Source organism: Rattus norvegicus, chromosome 10 (genome assembly GCF_021556685.1).
Source record: "Rattus norvegicus strain SHRSP/BbbUtx chromosome 10, alternate assembly SHRSP_T2T, whole genome shotgun sequence".
In the NCBI taxonomy this organism is placed as follows: Eukaryota; Metazoa; Chordata; class Mammalia; order Rodentia; family Muridae; genus Rattus; species Rattus norvegicus.
This window is the reverse complement of record NC_141543.1, coordinates 92658132-92679725: the sequence shown is the minus strand read 5'-3', so window position 1 is coordinate 92679725 and position 21594 is coordinate 92658132. Positions and strand designations below refer to the sequence as shown.

Below are 21594 nucleotides of genomic sequence, written 5' to 3'. Positions count from 1 at the left end.
GAAGGCCACTTCCGCTAACCTTTCACCTTGCAGAGAGGCGGCCTCACTTCCTGTCCCGCCTCTCAGGCTCAGCCAAGCCCTGCGGTTGGTGGTCAAAGTTGCTGGCGGAAGGAGCTCGTGAGGGCGGGTCGGGCAGCGCGTTTGTTTGAACCAAGCTTTATTAGTAGCACAGCAGCGGGCAGGAACAGAGAGTTCAGGTTCCGGCCTGTGGAGGGAGGAGCAAGGAGGACACGGGAGTCTACACTCTTGTTTTATCGCCTTCATTGTTGTAGTCCCCTGCTCTGCCACTAGGTGGGGGACAGAGACTGAAATTTACAGTTTTGCTTTGGAAGAAGAGCCAGGCTTTGCCGGGGTGAGGGTTGGGGGATGTGGCACAAGCCTGTAATCCCAACATTTGAGGGACTGAGACAGGAGTTCCAGTTCCAGTCCAACGTTGGTAATATAGACCCTACCTTTAATAGGTAAATACATTAAAATTATTTTAATTTAAATAATTTAAAATTATTCATAAGAAACAAAATGACCTCCTGTACTGTCTGATGGAAAATGGGAACTATCAGACAGCTTCCTCATTTCCAATGTTCAACCCGAAGATGTCAGATATTATCGACCAAAATAAGCATGTGGTACTCCTAGCTTTTAAAATATATTTTTTATATTTTCATATATATATGTATATATATTATTACTTTAATATATATACATATATTAAGACTTATTTTTACTTTTGTGTATGAGTATTTTGCCTTTTTGCTTGTGGGTATGTATGTGCACCAAGGTGAGTGTCTATTGTCCAAGGGGGCCAGAGGAAGGTGTTGGAGGCCCTGGAACTGGTGTTACAGATGATTGTGAGTCACTATGTGGGTGCTGGGAATTGAACCTGGGTTCTCTGCAGAAAGTGCTCAAAGCACGAAGCCATCTCTTTAGCCCGTTTATCACTACAACGTTTTCAACTCATTTTAAATTGATCTATGTGTATGTGTGTATCGGTGTGTGAGTGTGTGTGTGTGTGTGTGTGTGTGAGAGAGAGAGAGAGAGAGAGAGAGAGAGAGAGAGAGAGAGAGAGAGAGAGAGAGAGAAATGAGAATGAATGAATCTCCTAGAGCTGGAGTTATTGGCTGTGGTGAACCATTTGATGGGGCAACTAGGAAGAGAACTGGGCTTTTCTGGAAGAGCAGTAAGTGCTCTCCACCTCTAAGTCACTTGGCTAGCACTTAATATCTGAGACAAGGTCTTACTCTGTAGCTGGAACTGGCCTGGAAGTCATATTACAGCCTAGTTGGGAATCCAGCTTTCAGTGATCCTCCTATTGCAGCCTCATGCATCCTGGAATTACAGACGCGAACCACCACTCCTAGCTTATACTCACATTTTTATATCCAATTAAAATGGTTATATGTGTGTGTGTGTGTGTGTGTAAAACTGTGTGCCCTGGGCTGCACGTAGACTCGTAGCAACCTTCCTGCCTCAGGTTCTCCCACCTGTGACTCCAGGTTAAAATATTTTCTGAAGCAGGAGGAAGCATTTCCCAAGGTGATGAACAGATCAAGCTCCCTCACCTACCAATTCTAAAATACATTTCACCAGCCCTCTTCTACCAGTTTTTTTTTTTTTTCCCCCCGGAGCTGGGGACCGAACCCAGGGCCTTGCGCTTCCTAGGCAAGCGCTCTACCACTGAGCTAAATCCCCAACCCCTTCTACCATTTTTTAAAAACATTTTAAAACTTTTTAAAATTTTATGTATGTGGTGTTTTGCCTAAATGTATGTCTGTGCACCTCATTCATGCCCGCATGCAGGCCCGAAAAAGGCATCAGAGTTCCTGAAACGGCAGTTACATATGGTTGTAGCCACTATGTGGGTGCTAGGAATTGAACCCAGGTTATCTCTGGCAGAGCAAGAGCAGCCAATGCTCTTAAGAACTGTGATATTGGGGCTGGGGATTTAGCTCAGTGGTAGAGCGCTTACCTAGGAAGCGCAAGGCCCTGGGTTCGGTCCCCAGCTCCGAAAAAAAGAACCAAAAAAAAAAAAAAAAAAAAAAAAAAAGAACTGTGATATCTCCCCAGGCCCCACCCACCAGTTTTGAATGGACTCTTCTATCAAGGAGCAGCAGACTACGATGTTCAACCTCTTCCACCTCTTTGGCTTGATGTCTGTCTGCACATTAATTTCCCTATACATCATGGCTCCCATGGTGTGAGCCTGCAGGTTCATACTGAGCTCTCCTGAAGGCTGCCTTCTGACTGTCAAGTGTCTCTAATGCTTGTTGCATTGGAGAACACCAAGTGTGAAGCACTAGGGAGCCAAAATGAATGGTAAAGGAGATGTCTTTGACACACTATTATGTAGCTCAACAAAAGGATCTGTGTCCAGAGTGCTGGTCCACGACTATAATCCGAACAGGAGGCAGTGAAAGGAGGATCAGAGAAGTTCAGGGTCATCTTCAGCCACATAATGAGTTCAAGACCAGCATAGGCTATAGAAGACTGCCTCAAAAACAAAACAAGGCCTCCTCCTAGTGGCACGAGCCTGCTAAACACGAGAAGGCAGGAGGATCTCTGAGTTCAAGGCCAGCCTGGTCTACATATAAAGCTCTAGGACTACATAGAGTTTCTGTCTCAAACACATCAAAAATTCAAAATCCAAGAGGCTGGAGTGCTATGGTTAGGAGCACTCATGCCTCTTCCAGAGAACTTAAGAACATGTTTTCTGGGCTGGAGAGGTGGCTCAGTGGTTAAGAGCTTGACTGTTCTTCCAAAGGTCCTGAGTTCAAATCCTAGGCACCACATGGTGGCTCACAACCATCTGTAGTGAGATCTGATGCCCCCTCTGGTGTGTCTGAAGACAGCTACAGTGTATAAATAAATAGATCTTTAAAAAATAAAAAGAACATGTTTTCTTATTGTTTGCTTTGTTTTTTGAGACAGGGTTTCTCTGTGTAGCCCTTGGTTGTCCTAGAACTCACTCTGTAGACCAGGCTGGCCTTGAACTCAGAGATTTGCCTGCCTCTGCCTCCCAAGTGCTGAGATTAAAGGTGTGTGCCACCACAGTCCAGCAGCAGTCTACTCTGAATGCCGTCAGTTCTAGGGTCCATTCTCTGTACAGAGAGCTGTCGCACTCATGCTGCATCCACATCCCACCGCCTAGTGATAGCGATCAGTTCCTGGAGCCCATACAGTGATGGAAGAACTAACTCCACACAGGAGTCATGGGGCTCATGTTCCTGCCCCCCCCCCCACATGTGCACGCAAGTTAAAAGACAATACAGAGGTCTATCTGGGCCATGCTATATGGCCATTCTAGTTCTCATCCACCCCAAACACTGACAGCCTCATGAGTGGACTTAACAGTACCAGTCTTCAGAAGCAGCATGTATAATGCCATTCACTGCTGTGTGGATGCCATAGCCTGTGCAAGATGAACAAAATGACCAAGGCCCTTCTTAGGAATCTGGCCAGACAAATCAATACATATACAAAACCTAGACTGCCACCAAATCCTGAGCCAATCCAGGGCAGAGTGGAAGTGGACAGTTTCTAAATAAATACCGACCTAGATTACATGGGCTGACAGGACTAGAGAGACTTAGGAAGTGAGGAGGAGCTATGGGCTTTGCAGAGAAGCTACCCAAAATACTGAAACTTTATTAGCAATCACAGATATATCATTATTCATGATATTTTACAATTATCTTTTGTCTCCTGGGGTTGGTGCTAAGGATTTACCAGGCAAGCACTCTACCACAGAGCCCATTCCAAGCCCAAACCCTGGGAAACACTAAGTGTCCATGATGCCTCTCAAGTGACACATTGCTGAAACAAGGCAAAGGGCACTTCACGGGAACAAAGTACAGGTGGCAGTTTGGTTCACCCATCTTCAGTGAGTCCTGGAGCAAGTGCCCTCTGCAAACTGAATGATGAGGGAGTCACCTTCACAGTCATGCAGGCCCTGCCACTGTGCACACTGCGAAATCAAACCTCCAGTCTCCAGGACAAGTTGCACCAATGAGTGGAACTCATCACCATGAGTGCTGTGTGCTCCTGACTGACAGGAATTCTTCTGAATGCTTTCACTTCTGAGACTGTCAGTCATGAGAGGCCCACAGAAGAAAGTGACTTTCCCGAAACAGCACAGGAAGGACATCAGCTGTCTTTCTTTATAATGAGAGGAGTGCTAACTGAGTGTGAGGATTACCTCAGCAGGGAGACTTCCTTCTCATAACAACTCCCTCAGAACAAAGGGGAATCAGAATTCATAACTGGAATTACAGTGCTGGCCCTAGTGCCCTCAAAGCTGCTCTGATAAAGATTCTTCCTAGCAGGAGCCTCAAGGTCAGTGTCTTCCAGAACTCCCTAGACAGCAAGTTGCTGCGGTGAAGAGAAGGGTGAACCTGCATTTTCTAAAAATCAGACATGGCACGGTGAGTTGGGCATTAGCTGTGTGGTAACTGATTTTGTTACCGCAGGCTCCAACAGTGGGCCAGGCACACTGTGGTGGGCTTGGGTCAGCTTCTTCTGTTGCTTTTAGCATCCTCAGCACTGGCTGTGCATGCTTTGCACACACCGCACCACTGAGCTACATCTCTAGTCCTGATACCGTTATTTTTTGGATTTTATTATTACACTTACTTGTGTTTGGGCAGGAATTGACATGTTCCAGAGTTCATGTGTGGAGGTAAGAGGATAGTTAGTGGGAGCTTTGCTCTCCCTGTACCACTCAGATTGCCAGGTGTGACAGCAGCATCTTTACCTGGCGAACCTTCTCTCAGGCCCCAGCACTATTTTTGCTGAGACTCTCTGTCACATCTTTCTAAACTTCAAAGAGAAAAGTAGGCTTTGCTACCATTAGCTGACCACCTGAAGGGTCTAAAAAAACTGTCTCTAACCATTCCTCGGACTCCCTAGCTTTTAATCTACAATTCTAGGACATCTACATCTCCAGAGCAAGGTGTGTGGGGGCTAAGGTTAGGCCTTCTCATCAAAAGGCATCTTTGATATTTTTGAGCTGGCGCACGGCCAAGTCGACAGGAAGGCTGAACTTGAGGCTGCTGAGGCGGCTGAGCAGGTTGAGGGCACTCTCAAAACCTGTGTGGGCCATGTAGCTCCAGGGCTGGTAATGGGGCTCGATGAGGGACCCCGACTTGCAGATGAGGTTTACCCAGGACACCAGGCGCTGCTCGTTCAGTGCCATGCACACCAATGCCTTCAGTTCCGAGTCAGCGCTGCGCTTGAAAGGGTCATGCTCTGTCAGCACCAGGTGGATGGCTGTCAGAAGGCTCTGTTTGGGGGTCACAGCAGCATCACCCATTATAGGCAGAGCGAAGGACTGTGAGAGCTTCCGGGCTGGGGATTCCACATATGCACGGCCATTCTTGGCATGATAGTACTTTACAAAGAGCTCCCAGGGGTGCATGGTCTCAGGGGCTGAGGAGAAAGCTGGCAACAAACAAGCAATGGGGGCCATGACAAGGCTCATCCCAGAGGAGGAAGCATATAGTCCATGGGCCAGCAGGTCCCTCACAGCCACTGTCAGCTCCTTCCGCACAGCCATGGTCAGCTCATCTCTGCCTCCCAGAGAGAGGTCCTGGAGGTTGGCCGAGGTGATGACATGGTCATGTGGCTGATGTCTCAGGGCTAGTTGCTTTACTCTGTCTACTGATAGTTCCAGTCTTTTCAGTAATGGGGAGTAGTCTCTGTCTGCCTGGCCCCTCTGCCACAGGGTTTGAGGGATCTGGCCAGTGGCACAGCCCAACTGGCTAACAGCGAAGATCTGGAACACAGCCAGCGCTCGCCGCATCAGGTGCAGCCCTGTCTCCCGGACCCGCTTCGTGTCTTCTGCCTTTGCTGCTTAGAAAACAGTGACTCATTAGAGAGGTCAAAGTGATACAGGACATTCAACAAATCACTGCTGTGAGCAAGCCTTGCCTCTGAGCCACAGGACAGGTGTCACACGAAGGCAAGGCTGTAGCTGGACTGGCTTATTATCGGTTAGAGCTGATAATACTAGCTGTAATTGAGCTACTGTGTAGCTTGTCCATTTCTAATATACAACTCAGGCTGTTGTTTTCAAAGGATCTTGCTATCATGGCATTCCTCACCCTCAGCTTCTCTACTGCTGCAAATCCAGGCAGGCGTACCATGTCCAGGTTGGCCTCAAACTATCTTCAGCTTCTTTGTGCCTCAGTTTCTGAAGTGGTAGGATTACAGGTGTATGCCAACAAGCTCAGCTTCTTTTTTTTTTTTTTTTTTTGAGCTCAGGATTAAACCAGGGCTCTAGGAACCCATCTACTCTCTACACTAGGGGTGTACTACACATCTCCTAGATCTGGTCATTTCAAAATTATACTCAAGAGCTGTACATCCATTACCATGACCCACATTAGAATTTTTTTTTGTTTTTTTTGTTTGTTTGTTTTTTATCACTTTATTCAGACACACCAGAAGGTGGCATCAGATCCTGTTACAGATGGTTGTGAGCCACCATGTGGTTGCTGGGAATTGAACTCATGACCTCTGGAAGAGCAGTCAGTGCTCTTAACCACTGAGCCATCTCTCCAGCCCTAGAATGTTTTTATCATCCCAAAAAGACATCCTGGACCATTCTCATCTCCCCTCTCCCATTTCTTCCCAAGAACCAAGCAGTCATTAATGTTAATCTGTGTGTGTGTGTGTGTGTGTGTGTGTGTGTGTGTGTGTGTGTGTGTACGCATGCATACAGGTCATAAGGTCAGAGGATAAGCAGAGGGAGTCAGTTCTCTCCTTCTTCCATGTAGGTCCTGAGGATCCAACTCCCATCCCCAGGCTTGGCAGCAAAGTACCAACAGCTGCTAAGCCAACCTCACCATCCTTTCTTTTTCCCAGACAGGCTCTCCATATGTAGTCCAGATTGGTCTTGAACTCTCCATCTTCCTGCCTCCACCTTCCACTTTCTGCTTTTGTAGCCTGTGCATTCTAGGTACCGTACTTACCTTTGTCAGGCCCTGGGGGCAGTGTGCTGCTGCCTGCTCTGGTGGAACTGATTCCTGCCTTCCCGCTGGTCTTGCACTCACAGTGTCCTCCTGTCTGCAGAGGGCTTCCCACTTCATCTATTGTCAGAAGTTAAAAAACAAGACACACATTTATCCCCTTTATAGTAGATGTTAAAGGGAAAAGAATAGTTACTAGTGTCTACTATATGATCAGAACTTTATAAATTATTGCCCTTTAGTGTGTGAGAGGTCTGTACTGTCTGGTACAGTACAGTTGGCTTAATAATATTTGCTTAGTAAATGAGGAATAAATCATCCCCAGTAAGACTAAGGGAGGGATCTGCTCAAAGCCATGAGGCCAACACTGGACCTGAAAGACCTTCAGATCATGTTCTTTCCATCCTACTGTGGCATACGTGAGCGGTCTCACTCTGTTGACCAGCCTGGAACTCACACTATGTAACAGGCTGACCTATAACTCAGATCTGCTAGTCTCTGCCTCTCTGAATTCAAGGATTAAAGGCATGCACCACTATACCCACTTCAAGTCTCTTTTTTTTTTTTTTTTTTTTTCTTTTTTTCGGAGCTGGGGACCGAACCCAGGGCCTTGCGCTCACTAGGCAAGTGCTCTACCGCTGAGCTAAATCCCCAACCCCACTTCAAGTCTCTTAAACACCGTAGGAACTGGCCCCTTAGATACACGTTCTTAGTCCACACAGAACTAGCACACTGTCTGTCCTTGATTTCTCCTCCCAGATGCTCTCTGACCTTGGATGAAGCTGATGAACATCTCCAGGTCCCGGATCTGGGTTTTCAGCTGTTCCACTAACTGCTCTTTCACCCGAGCTGGGTTGACAATCTGAGCCACCGCTGCATCCACACGTTGTCGAAGCTCCTCGGTGGACAGGGAACTGATGTCCTCATTCAGATTCATGTCCAGTTTCTTTATTAACTCATCGATGATCACCTATAAAGACCACTGCCATAGGTGTACCCTTTCCGGTTCTCAGGCAGAGAGTAAGGAGGAGAATCTTGGCAAGGCTACTGTGCTCAAAGGTAAATAAAATCTGCACAGACATTCCACTTCAGGAGAAACTGATGCCGCTGCTGATTAAGACAGGGCCTGAGAGATGGCTCAGCAGATAAAAGTGTCTGCTATATAAGCCTAGTGACCTGAGTTAGAACCCATAGAAAGGTCAAAGGAGAGAATGTGTGTGTCTACACACTCATACAATAATTTAAGAAGACAGATGGGAACACAGATTCTCTTCTCCTTCCAGAGTAACAAGAGCCCTCGCTCAGCTCAGGGCTGGGATGAAGCTATTTGTAGAGTGCTTCCCTAGCATGAATGAAAACCTGGGTACGTCCTCTCTGGTATAGAAACCAGGTGGGAAGGTGTACACCTGCCATCTGAGTACCTGGAAAGCAGGAGGCCCAAAGTTCAAGGTTACCCTTGACTATATAACAAGAGGCCAGTTATACAAGGCCTGTCTCAGAAACAAACAAAACAAAAAATACCTAATTTCTTTTGGTCAGAAATGGTTTAACAGGCCAGTAACCTTTCACCCAATAAAAGGACAAATGATCTAAAGTGGCTAAAGATCCAATAGCCTCATATTTGGGCTGGAGAGGTGGCTCAGCAGTTAAGAGCACTGGCTCTCTGTCACAGGACCAGGGTTGGGCTCCCAGCACCCACATGGCAGCTCACAACCTCTGTAACTCCACTTCAGTCTGCCACCATCTTCTGGCTTCAACAGGCAGTTGCTTGATTCCCTTGATACACAGATGTATAGGTGGACAAAATAATCATACACATAAAATAAAGATAAATAAAATAATCATACACATAAAATAAAGATAAATAAAATAATCATACACATAAAATAAAAATAAAATCCCCAAAGCTTCATATTTACTTTCTCTAAAGGCTTTTGAGTGAATATATACTTATTCTTTCCTTTTTTTTTTTTTTCCTAGTCAGGGTTTCTCTGTGTAGCCTTGGCTGTCCTGGAACTCACTCTGTATACCAGGCTGGCTCAAGCTCACAGAGATCCACCTGTCTCTGCCTCCTTAGTGCTGGGATTAAAGGCATGGCCACCACCTGGTATCTGGTACTCATTATGTCTTAATTTCTCACCACTTTTAACTGATGGAAACACATGATAGAGGAACTCTGGAAGGAAGCAAGACAGACAGACTGGTTCCAGGAAGTAGTAGACTTTCCCTTTGATTTGGACCCTGGGTTCTCGGGAAGGCCATAGGAGGAGTGCCCTGGGGAGAGGCTGTGCCCTGGGGAGAGGCTGTGCCCTGGGGAGAGGCTGTGCTGGAATACCACCAGCAGGGACATAGTAAGCAGGAGAAGCGCCAGAGTCACCTCTGAGGTCTGCTCACCCGCTGTCTTTCCAAGACCACGGACTGTGGCAAGGAGTCATAACTACCCTCCTGATAAGCAAAGGTTTCCAGGTCATCAAGCTGGGTCTTGAGTTGCAGAATCAATTCCTTCTGCTTCTCCCTCTGAGTTTCCAGGCGCTCCCGTTTTTCCTGTTCACTCTGTGATGAGAAAAACACTTGGGTCTATTTTACAGAAAAGAGAAACCCAAGGCACTTTAAGACTCTCAGGCCAATAATGACCAGGGAGAAACATAAACCTTCAACAAAGCAACAGACAAGGCAGGTTCAGCAGTAACAGTGTACTTCACCCAGGGCAGCTGATTATATTTGTGTTCTCATTTCGAACACGATACAACACGATGAAGCCTTTTGCTAATAGGCTTGTTGTTTTTCAAAGTCAAGAGAGAGAAAACTCAGGTAAGATGGCCTCCAGGAGTTAAAGGTGTCATCTTCTGTGGTCAGTTGACACAGCATAACTCCTTACTACTCTGTGCAAACCAATTTTTGCACAACTGTCTGGGGGATGAGCCAGGGTTGGTGCTTTGTGAAGACTTGAGGATCGGAGGTTCATGTCCAGCATGAGCTAGACAGCTAGTTTGAGGGTGAGTTACAACAGACTCTGTCTCAAAAGGCAAAGCCTGGGCTCTAAGAATAGAGAAAGGCTTTACATATATAGAAATCAACCAGTTTTATAAATTTCAAAGCTACTTGGAAAGGTTATAGCTATTTCTGTAAAATGGGAAACAATGAAATGTAAGTACATATAAAAATATAGAAGTCAAGTCATAGGGATGGGACAGTAACAGTGTAGAGTGTGGGCATATGTGTGGGGTAAATTTCTCTGTGAACGGGCTGGAGAAATGGCTCAGTGGTTAAGAGCACTGACTGCTCTTCCAGAGGTCCTGAGTTCAAGTCCCAGCAACCACATGGTGGCTCACAACCATCTGTATTGAGATCTGATGCCCTCTTCTGGTGTGTCTGAAGACAGCTACAGTGTACTCATATGCATAAAAAAAATTTCTCTGTGAACAACCCCTTTCACACTGCCAGCTACCTGCCTTTAAGTTATTAAATGTCCTTTACAGGGATCAAGTCTTGGCAACACATTCTTAGACACTGGGTCTTCATCATTTTGACTATAAAACCGAAACAAAACAAAAAGCAAGCCAGATCTCATGTGCCCACCAGTACTCCTCAGAGAGTTTCAGGCTAGCCTGTGCTATGTATACAGACTCTGTCTTAACCACCACTGGAAAAACTAAACCACTCACAGGCTTATATAAGGCTGCATTTTAAACTAGGATCCACACAGTATTAAAGTTAGCCTTAAAGTGGTACTTACCAAGCCCTCAAGAAGCAAGGTAGGAGAGAAGAGAGAGAAAAGACAAAAACAAAGAGTTATGCTTTTGCTCAACTTCTTAATGAGCAATCCCCCTCTTTTAGCTTTGTAGAACATGCGGTGCCTCAGGGTACTCTCCAGTTCTTCCTGAGTGCTGACGCTGATTCTCAGAACCCCTTTCTTTTTCTCAGCTAGTAACTAGGCTTCCACTGAAAGCTTTCCCTGGTTTCCTCCAGGAAGTACAAGCCATTTCTTCCTTTGTATTGTGTACACTTAGTCATCATGGTGTTTGCTTAGGATCTGTCTCTGTGAATCTACAAACTCCTAAAGGGCCTTGACTTTTGATCTTCAGTACACCCAGAACTGTGCTCAGTATGGGACGAATTCTCAGCATGTATTTCTTCTCCTTATATCTTTAAAATTTTATTTTATGTTTATGGATGATTTTTCCACACACATGTCTGTGCATGACATGAGTGCCTGGTGCCCACAGAGGCTGGAAGAGGGTGTTCAATCATGTGAACAGGATGTATAGACAGTTGTGAGCTGCCATGCAGATGTTGGGGATCAAACCTGGGTCCTCTGCAAGAGCAGCCTGATCTTAACCACTGAGCCATCTCTCCAGACTTCATAACACATGTCTTATATGTTTTTGGACTAAATTAGGTGCAGAACAACAAATTCCAAATAATGAATTGGGGGAAACTGTCTAAGTAGCCAAAAGAGAAAGAAACAAAGACATAGTCTATCTTTGTCATCCCTTTGTGAAGCCAAGGAAGAAGCCAGCTATAAATCCTGATTTCCGGCGTTGGGGATTTGGCTCAGTGGTAGAGCGCTTGCCTAGCAACCGCAAGGCCCTGGGTTCGGTCCCCAGCTCCGAAAAAAGAAAAAAAAAAAATCCTGATTTGTGTCCATGATTACACCTGCCAGAGTCTGTCACTCGCTGTCATCATTACAGTATATTTGCTGGAATTACGAAAACAAATTTATCATCAAGACCAATAAGTTCTGGGGCAAGGCAGTCTGGTACACATTTAGATAACGTTGAAGGTAATCTGGAGAGACTGGGGAGATAGCTAACTTGGTAGTGTGCCTGCATAGCATGCACGAGGTGCTGGGTTCAAACCCAAGCATTGAATAACTGCGGATGGCCCACATGCTTATAATCAAGAAGGTGAGGCAGAAAGATGAGAAATTCAAGGTTAGGAACACAAAGACTGAAGACTTGTGTTTGACGTCTAGAACTCACATTCTAAGGAGAGAACTCCTGAAAGTTGTCCTCTGACCACCACATGCAGGCTGTGACACCAGCAACACCAGCACTGTGTACACACACACACACACACACACACACACACACACACATATTAAAAAAACAAACAAACTTCAAGATTATTCTATAGCAAGTTCTGGGCTATGAAAATTTCAAGGACTGAGGACAAAGCTTAATTGGTGACAGAGTGCTTGCCTACAACATGGATATTCCTGGGTTTCACCCCCAAGATTGTCCCCTTTGCCCCCCAAATCAGAAAAAGTACATTCACTCTGCCCAAAGATGCCCTCCACTCAGGTACTGCCTGTTCAGATGTCAACTGCTAATCAGCAGTAGCACACTTTTTTATGTCATTACCCCGACATTTTTTTCTGAAAGTGACAATAAACAATAGAGACAGTACCACATCTGCACAGGACCTTTCACATTGTTCACTACCAGACAGGGCCTGGCCATAAATCTGGTGACCTGTGGTTGACTGGTCTTTGTGCAAGGATATATGGGTACCAGAAGGAAGGAACTGGAAACAGTTCAGATCAGCATAAGTCAAAATCTCCTGCCAATAAATTTTCTTGGCTGAGCCATTTTGAGTGGGAAGAAAGCCACATGTGGACTGCAAACTTAGGAACAGGAAGGAGAAAAGGCAGCCTGTCTCAAAACTCCCAGCTTCCAGAGATTCAAAGTTTGTAAGGAACCTTCCCGTGTGTGGTTTACAGAATGTCCTTGCTTCTTCGGTGTCCTTAAGACTGCACTTGTCAGTCAGAAGGCCCCGTTCAGAGAACCCCGTTATTAAGAACAGTCTGAAGACATTGTTAGGACACCCTTATAATCAGATGTGTTTCTTTCCACTGCCAAGGGATGGTGTCTGTTCACCAAACCTCTCACCGAGATAAGACAGCATAAAGATTACTAAAGTCTATCTATATGCCAAAAAAAGCATCAGGGATTAATTTAAATTTTCCATGGACCAATTCACTTCCCTTTCACTTACCACTTCTCCCGTTCTCACTGTTCATTCTATCAACAAATGGTCAGGGCTGGTGGTATACCTCAGGGTAGCGAGTGTGACACAAATACAATCAAGTACCTCAAAGCTTGGACAAGGTAAGCAGAGGCAGCACGGCTCCCACTGCCCTTTCAATACTCCTTTTCAATGATCGTCAAATGTCTTTCTGTATCTTTCTGTCTCCATTCTCTCTATCTTGTATACATATACCTATAATACTTCCAGTTCGGTCGCTCCTCAACCTTTCTACGTCGGTCGTGTCAGCATCACCACCCACAAACTCCTGCCTGCATCATCTTTATCCTCAGGGGGACCTAGCCGCAGACACTCACCTGGACCTCGCCGCGCACCCGTGGCCGGTCCCCCGGCAGCACATCGCTTTCTTCACTGTCACAAGGGTCTTCCAGCCCCTCATAACCTAGGACGTGAGGACAGCCGCGGAAGGCAAAGTCTTCGAGCTCGCGCAGGAGACGTTGCTGCTCCGCCGGCGCCCCGCGCACTACCTGGCGCAGGCGGAACTGAACTTGCGCGAAGTGCGAGGACAGCGCGAGCAGGGCCGAATCCAGCTGCCGCCGCTCGGCTTGCAACCGCCTCAGCGTGCGGACAGTCGCGTCCGGAGGAGAGCCCGGAGCCGCTCCAGGCTCTTCGGCTGCCGCCTCCTCCGAGAACGTCGCCGCCCCAGGACCGGCCTCGGCAACTGCCCCCACAGGAGCCCAGCGCACAGTCTCGCATGGTGGCAGCGACTCCTCCTCGTCTTCTTCTTCTTCCTCGTCCTTCGCCTTAGGCCCGACAGCAGTCACTACTGTTCCCAGCTCCGTAGCCACTTCCACCGTCGCCATCTTCCCGGAAACGCCGCCGCACGTCAGTTGCGCCCCCTTGCTGCCATGGCAACGGGCTCTGGCAGCGAAGCCTGGATTGAGTGGTGGGCGGGGCTTGCACGCCTCCAATCCGGGGAGGGACCGCCCCTCCCCCTCGGGACTTCTTTAATGCATTTTGTGAATTAGATACAGGAATACTTAGCGTTGGAGGAACAAGTGAATGAAACCAAGAACAAGTAATGTCCTGCCTACAGGGTCTAGAGTAGCCCTTTCCCTGGACAAAGAGGGTAGATATTGTATTCCTGATCTGTTTATATCTGAAGACCCCCGAGATGTAGTAAACGCTCCCAGAGTCATGGAAGGCAGATCACTTTTGCTGTCAAGCCACCTTTCCCTCCCTCTCAACCCTTCCTCCTACCATATAAGGAGAGGCAGCTGCTAGAGGCCTTCTAGGATCTAAAGATAGAGGCCTTTCTTGGGACTCCAAAAGCCACGGGGCAGCTTGGAGCCACCATGGAACGGTGAGTTTCAGGCCGTCTTAGTACAGGACCTACATACTCTCCTGCCCGTTTCCCTGCAGATTTTCTGCCCCTCATCTTGTAGAGGCTGTTGATTCCCGTCAGAGCCCCAGACTCCAGGTCTCTGTGACTGGGTGAGAGGCGTTGTGGGATCTGAATGTACTTTCGAATTCCTTACTTCCCTTGTCTCTCTGGGTTTATTCTCGCCACCTCCACTCACTCCCACCACTCCCCTGACTGGTTCAATGGCACCGCACACGACTCTCTGGTCTCCTCCCTCTACCTTTCCATATTGCCTTCAGTCTTGCCCACCCCTACCAAGCCCCACCTCCAACCTCTTCAGGCAGCACGCCCGGACTCTGTGGTACGACAGACCCAAATATGTTTTCATGGAGTTTTGCGTTGAGGACAGCACTGACGTCAGTGTGCTCATTGAGGACCACCGCATCGTGTTCAGGTAGTAGACTGGCCTGGCGTCTCAAGAACTGTTCCTATCTTCCTGGTCTTTCAAAAACTTGTCCCATCACTTCCTATTTCTCTTTACCGTATCTTTAGCTGCAGGAATGGTGATGGTGTGGAGCTGTACAACGAGATTGAGTTCTATGCCAAAGTGAACTCCAAGGTGAGGGCAGGGTAAGGATAATCAGATCTGGACAGAAAGGCTGGCCAAGCAAGGAAACTGGAGGTTTATCCTAAAACTCAGTCTCTAAAAGTGAGGCATCCTGTCTGACAGGACTCCCAGGATAAGCGCTCTGGTCGCTCCATTACTTGTTTTGTGAGGAAATGGAAGGAGAAGGTGCCCTGGCCTCGACTCACCAAGGAGGATATAAAGGTGAGTGTGTAGGGAGTGGTCTAGTGCTGTGCTCTCTCTGTGCACCCAGGTATCAGTTATATCTGGAATGGTGTTTGCCTTCTTTCAAGTCACTATTGAGGGAGTCCTCTGGGTCCTGTGTATTTGATCTCCCAAATATTCTGGAATCTATGTATTTTGTATTTCCTTCTAGTCTAGACACCATCCATCAGGGTTTGCTGGGAGAAGTAGGTTTTTGTTCGTTTGGTTTTTTTTGTTTGTTTGTTTGTTTTGTTTTGTTTTTGTTTGTTTGTTTTTAAAGATTTATTTATCTTACGTATGTGAGTACACTGTTGCTGTCTTCAGATACACCAGAAGAGGACATCAGATGTCATCACAGGTGGTTGTGAGCCACCATGTGGTTGCTGGGAATTGAACTCAGGACCTCTGAAAGAGCAGTCAGTGCTCTGAATCACTGAGCCATCTCCCCAGCCTGAGAAGTAGGTTTTTGTCTGTGTTTGCTTTTGTTTTTTTTTTTTCTTTCTTTTTTTTTTTTTTTTTCAAAGCTGGGGACCGAACCCAGGGCCTTGCGCTTGCTAGGCAAGCGCTCTACCACTGAGCTAAATCCCTAACCCCTTGCTTTTGTTTTTGAGTCAGGCTCTTTCTTTGTTACTGAGGCTGGCCTTGAACTTGCTATCCTTTTGACATTACAAGCGTGTGCATGACATAGGCATTCCTATGCCTGACTTTGTCCCATATTTTCTGTCTCATTTCTAAGCCACTCATTCCATTGTTCCCAGTGCGCTCTGTTAAATATAACCTTGAGTTTGTCTCTCCCACACGGAAGACCCTTTGGTAGCAACTACTCCTCTAAAAGCTGAAAGTTGGCCACCTGCTGGCTGAATCTCGCTTTTACATTCATTCAGTAGGTTTTTTTCCATAGTTAAAAAATGATTCTGGGGGGTTGGGGATTTAGCTCAGTGGTAGAGCGCTTGCCAAGCAAGTGCAAGGCCCTGGGTTCGGTCCCCAGCTCCGAAAAAAAGAAAAAAAAAATGATTCTGGGGGTTGGGATTTAGCTCAGTGGTAAGAGCGCTTGCCTAGCAAACGCAAGGCCCTGGGTTCAGTCCCCAGCTCCGAAAAAAAAAAAAAAAAAAAAAAAAAGAAAAGAAAGGAAAAAACAAACAAATAAGATTTTAGTATTTTTATTGTAAACTATGAGAGATGACCCAGTTTTGTTTTGAATTTTGGGTCTCTCTCTCTCTCTCTCTCTCTCTCTCTCTCTCTCTCTCTCTGGATTTTGGTTTTTCAAGATAGGGTTTCTCTGTGTAACGACCCTGTCTGTCCTAGAACTCAATTTGTAGACCAGACTAGACTCAAAACTTGGAAATCCACCTACCTCTGCCATCTTGACTGCTGGGTTTAAAGGAATGTGCCACCACACCTGGCTAGAGAAACCCAGTTTTTAAAATCTTTTTTTAAAATTTTATATGAGTACACTGTAGCTGTCTTTAGACACACAGTGTCCCATTTCAGATGGTTGTGAGCCACCATGTGGTTGCTGGGAATTGAACTCAGGACCTCTGGAAGAGCAGACAGTGCTCTTAACCACTGAGCCAACTCTCCAGCCCGAGAAACCCAGTTTTTAAAAGCAGAAGCTGCTCTTCCAAAGACTCAGGTTCAGTTCCCAGCTCACGGCACCTCAGAAGTCTTGCTTGGTTGAGTCCCAGGATGCTCTGTGTTCTGTTGACCGCCCCAGTCCATCAACCCCTGGAGGGTAGAACTCTGGGTTTTTTTCAGACCCTGTGTTTTTGGCGTCGTGTTTGGCACCAAGTAAGTGCCGGTGAACATTTGTGGCTGCGGCTTGTGGGACACGTTGGAGCACTGTACCACACTGACCTTTCCCTCTGAGGTCCCCACCTGTGCACACGTCCCAACCCTTTCCCTGCACCGTTGCTCCTGTCCTCCCTGCTGTGACTGTCTGTGCTTCTTCTCACAGCCCGTGTGGCTCTCTGTGGACTTCGATAACTGGAGAGACTGGGAAGGAGATGACGAGATGGAGCTGGCGCAGGTGGAACACTATGCAGAGGTATGACGCACAGCACCTGCCACTCATCTTCACCATTCTGTGTCTATGTGCACATCTCTGCTGTGGAATCTACCACTGAGTAGTCCCAGGCGGGGATACTGGGACTCCCTCAGCAGGCCACTCACTGGTGCTAATATCCTGTACATTTGATTCATTGCATATTTATCAGAAACGAGAGAAATTAGTATTAGCGACATTTAAAAGAAGAAAAATGAAAGATTTATTATTTATCTATTTTCGAGACAGGATCTTAACCATGGAGTAGTCTGGAACTCACTCTATAGACCAGACTGGCCTCAAACTCAAGGCATCCACTTTTGCCTCCCTAGTATTGGGGTTAAGGGTGTGTTCTACCTTGCTTAGGGTTATTTTTATTTAAGTGTGTTGTGTGTTGGACCCCCAGAGTTACAGTGGTTGTGAATTGTCTGATGTGTGCATTGGAAATAAAACTTGAATCCTCTGGAGGAGAAGCAGGTACTCTTAGTTTTGAGCCATCTTTACAAACAAACAAACAAACAAACAAACCAGCCTGGTGGTGTTGGCACAGGCCTTTAATCCCAGCACTCAGGAGGCAGAGACAGGCTGATCTCTGAGTTCGAGGCTAGCCTGGTCTACAGAGTGAGTTCTAGGACAGCCAGGGCTACACAGAGAACCCTGCCTTCAAAAACCATTCTTTAGGGGTTGGGGATTTAGCTCAGTGGTAAGGCCCTGGGTTTGGTCCTCAGCTCCAAAAAACAAAACAAAACAAAACAAAACCATTCTTTAAATAAATAAACCCACCAATGTGATAATTTTATTTATGCATTGGTTTATTTATCTATTGGGAAGGACAAATGCACACAAGCCCCGGTACCCATGTGGAGAACAGAAGACACATTTTGGGAGTCTGTTTTCTATTTCCAACATGGAGGTCCCAGGAATTGAACTCATATTGTCAGGCTTGGCAGCAGTTGCCTATTCTTATTGAGCCATCTTGCGGGACCATATTGGTAAAATGCCCCACAGCCTCATTTACTGTTTGTAGAGCAGTGTCAGCATTCTGTAAAAATGTAACAAAACCTCTCCCACCGCTCTATAGTTGTTGTTCTCATGTGTGATTCTAGGTGGTTTCCTAAGCTAGTAAGGTTCATAGGAATCTAATACTAACCACCATAAAGCTCACAAGTCACCGGTTCCCCATAAACAGCGCCTGCCATGTGTGGTTTGGTTTTAGAAGACCAGAAACTCCTTAATTCAAATTGTAAAAGAACTCACAGACCCCAGACCTGGATTGACATGGAGGGTTCCTTCTGAGTGTGTTTAAGATGATTTTTTTTTCCTTTGTAAGACAAGGTCATCCTATGTAGCTTAAGCTGGTCTTGAACTTCCTACCCTCCCACCTCAGCTTTGTGAATGCTAGAATTATTGGTCTGTGACACCCACTTTAAATTAGTTTTTTTTTTTAATTTTCATCATGGTTTGGTATTTTTTCTTTTCTTTTCTTCTCTTTTCCTTTCTTTTCTTTTTTTTTTTTTTTTTTTTTTTTGGAGCTGGGGACCGAACCCAGGGCCTTGTGCTTGCTAGGCAAGCGCTCTACCACTGAGCTAAATCCCCAACCCCTTGTTTATTATATTTGTATGAGTACACTGTAGCTATCTTCAGACTCACCAGAAGAGGGCATCAGACCCCATTACAGATGGTTGTGAGCCACCATGTGGTTGCTGGGAATTGAACTCAGGACCTCTGGAAGAGCGTTCAGTACCCTTAACCACCGAGCCATCTCTCCAGCCCAGTATTTTTATCATGTTTATGTGTGCCTTAAGGAGTTCTGTGAGCCATGTGTACTCAGGTGAGGGAGGAAGTCTGAGAGCACAACTGTCTGACATGGTGCTGGGAACTGAACTTGGTTACAATGTAAGTGCTCTTAACCATCGAGCCAACTCTCTAGGCCCTGCACGCCTTCCCCCTTTTTGTTTTGTTTTAAGACAGGACTTCTCTGTGTAGCCCTGAATGTCCTGGAACAAGCTTTATAGACCTGGGGGGCCTCAAACTCACAGAGCTCTGCCTGCCGCTGCCTCCTGAGTGCTGGGATTAAAAGGAAGTATCACCACTGGCTGGCCCCGGTGCTTTTGAGTCAGGGTCTCATGAAGCCCAGGCTGGCCTTGTAGTGAGCTTAGGCTGGCCTTGAACTCCTGATCTTCCTGCCTCTACTTGTTAAGTTCTACTATTGCAAGCAAGTGCCAGCATATTTACCCTGTCTGAGGTTAACTTTTGTAAGCCACCAGGTAGGTTCTGGGAACCAAAGGCAGGTTGTCTTAGAGAGCAGCAAGTGGTCTTAATCTCTCTACTAACATTCAGACCGTTCTTCCCTCACCCCTCCTCTCTTGTGACCGTTTCTTTTCCCATTAGCTTTTGAACAAGGTCAGCACTAAGAGACCTCCCCCTGCCATGGATGATCTGGACGTAAGTAATACTTTCCCTAGGTCTTTCAGTTTCCCTTTACCCTTTACAAACAGCACTTTAAAGCTGGATCCGGGGGCTGGAGAGATGGCTCAGAGGTTAAGAGCACTGACTGCTCTTCCAGAGGTCCTGAGTTCAATTCTCAGCAACCACATGGTGGCTCACAACCACCTATAATCAGGTCTGGTGCCCTCTTCTGGCCTGTAGTTGTATACATGCAGGCAGAAAGCTGTATGATGTATACATAATAAATAAATAAATAAATAAATAAATAAATAAATAAATAAATAAAGATTTATTAAGGCTGGATTCAGCTCAGTGGGAGAGTTCCCACCATGAATAAGTCCCAAAAAGGAAGAGGAGGAAAAAAAAACCCACAAACATATAAGAATGTGTATCCCATTCTCTGGCGCACGGTAGTTCTCTGCATGGTAAACTAAGTCTGAGTCTGTTCTCTCAGCCTCCTGCTTCTTCCTCCCCACCCTAGAACAGGAGTGCCTACACTCTTCAGAGCAGTAACACCATTTGAAATCCTCAAAACAAGTAGCACACATTAGAGTCCTGTTTACTGAGTCCTGGTGCTTTACCTCATTCCCCAAAGTTAGCCTCCTAAGAGACATGACTTGGGATTTTAAGAGAGCAGGGCAGGTGAGCAGCATCTGTAAAGGTCGCCATAGAAACCACAGGTGCTTTGTCTTCTCCTTCCAGGATGATTCTGACAACTAACTAGCTCTCTGTGACAGTGGACCTGGGGAGGAGGCTGTAGCTACCTCCTGTCGTGCTGAGGAGCTAGGATGGGCTGTCCTTCAACTACTTCCTTGTGCATCAGGATCCACAGAGACCTCGGAACTCTTCCAGAAGCTCTCTCTGAAGGGTCCCTCTCCATGTGTTAGGTCTTCCCCCTGGGCACCTAAGTGTGGTCCTGCATCAGATGGGGTGGGGAGCTGACAAGTGGGGCTGCTGACTTCCCACTGATTTGACTAAGAATCTGTGCTTGGGATGCTTGGGTTTTTGGGACACGTGTTTATATGTGGTAAAGCAAAGGCCAAAGAAGAAAGAGATTATAATAAATTCTAGGAATGATCCTTCTCTTTCCTTCTTGCACTTTCCCCTCCCTGTGGAAAGCCCCTTCTTTCTCAGAGCTTCTGGCTACTTTTGCAGTGGGAAGATGTTACACAGACTTCATCTCACCCAGATTGGTCCCTGTGACCCCTGGACCTTTAGCTTCCTGTACCTCTGTGGTCAAGAGTATATAGTAGTGTTTTTGTTTGTTTGTTTGTTTTCAGAAAATGAGAGTTTCGTTCTCAGTGCCCACACCAGGTGGCTCACAACCACCTGTAATTTGGTGCACATACACATAAGTAAAAAATAAAATATTTTAGGGCTAGAGAGATGGCTCAGTGGTTACATAAAATAAATCTTTAAAAAAATAAAATATTCGCAAGGCCCTGGGTTCGGTCCCCAGCTCCGAAAAAAAAAAAAAAAAAAAAGAACCAAAAAAAAAATATATATATATATTTTAAAAGTCCAAATTATCGCTGGACAGTTGTGGTGAATGCATTTCATCCCAGCACTTTAAAGGCAGAGGCAGGAGGATCTCTGTGACTTCGAGGCCTGGTCTATCATGCAAGTTCCAAGACAGCCAGAACAGTTACACAGTGAAACCCTGTCTCAAACAAAACAAAACAAACAACCCCTCAAATCCAAATTATCATAAACCATAGCTTTCTGAGTTGAATTTCTTCCCTTTGGCTTTAAAAAAGTTACATGATGAAATCTTATGGATATTGGTTTTAAATAAAATATTAACATATGTGCCTTGTGTCCGGCCCTCTCATTTCCACCTCTATGGAGCAGGGCCTCTGCTGGCCAAATTACAAGGCCTCAGGAACTGAATAACATCTTAGTTGGAGCTGTGAATTTAATTTTGTGGCTCTCAAAACGGTGACAAAGCAACACAGAACACCTA

General features: G+C 46.2%; 2 protein-coding genes across 5 annotated transcripts; one reads left to right on the top strand and one right to left on the bottom strand.

Moving 5' to 3' along the window:
- Window positions 1–9: 9 nt before the first annotated feature.
- Rundc1 (RUN domain containing 1) lies at window positions 10–13852 on the bottom strand. 3 transcript variants are annotated; one of them, XM_087572286.1, is made up of 5 exons: window positions 13307–13831; window positions 9357–9515; window positions 7734–7932; window positions 6966–7082; window positions 10–205 (listed from the first exon to the last, which is right to left on the bottom strand). In XM_087572286.1, the coding sequence occupies exons 1-5, from the start codon at window positions 13811–13813 to the stop codon at window positions 93–95; spliced, it is 1095 nt and encodes a 364-aa protein (XP_087428412.1). In that variant the 5' UTR covers window positions 13814–13831; the 3' UTR covers window positions 10–92.
- A 408-nt stretch (window positions 13853–14260) lies between these two features.
- Ptges3l (prostaglandin E synthase 3 like) lies at window positions 14261–21440 on the top strand. 2 transcript variants are annotated; one of them, NM_001399462.1, is given in 7 exon segments: window positions 14261–14313; window positions 14654–14767; window positions 14866–14932; window positions 15044–15142; window positions 17097–17186; window positions 19575–19628; window positions 20334–20710. In NM_001399462.1, coding segments are annotated over 7 exon segments (450 nt in total). In that variant the 5' UTR covers window positions 14261–14305; the 3' UTR covers window positions 20352–20710.
- The last annotated feature ends 154 nt before the right edge of the window (window positions 21441–21594 follow it).

Excerpts from the sequence above, each read along its gene's own strand:
- Rundc1 (XM_087572285.1), bottom strand. The coding sequence starts at position 10,812 with ATGTTCTACAAAGCTAAAAGAGGGGGATTGCTCATTAAGAAGTTGAGC. Across the intron at positions 7,083-7,733 it reads GTTCATCAGCTTCATCCAAG|ATGAAGTGGGAAGCCCTCTG; the intron begins GTCAGAGAGCAT and ends TTCTGACAATAG. Across the intron at positions 5,842-6,965 it reads GCCCCCAGGGCCTGACAAAG|CAAAGGCAGAAGACACGAAG; the intron begins GTAAGTACGGTA and ends TTTTCTAAGCAG.
- Ptges3l (XM_087569276.1), top strand. The coding sequence starts at position 14,556 with ATGGCACCGCACACGACTCTCTGGTCTCCTCCCTCTACCTTTCCATAT. Across the intron at positions 14,768-14,865 it reads GACCACCGCATCGTGTTCAG|CTGCAGGAATGGTGATGGTG; the intron begins GTAGTAGACTGG and ends CCGTATCTTTAG. Across the intron at positions 15,143-17,096 it reads TCACCAAGGAGGATATAAAG|CCCGTGTGGCTCTCTGTGGA; the intron begins GTGAGTGTGTAG and ends TTCTTCTCACAG.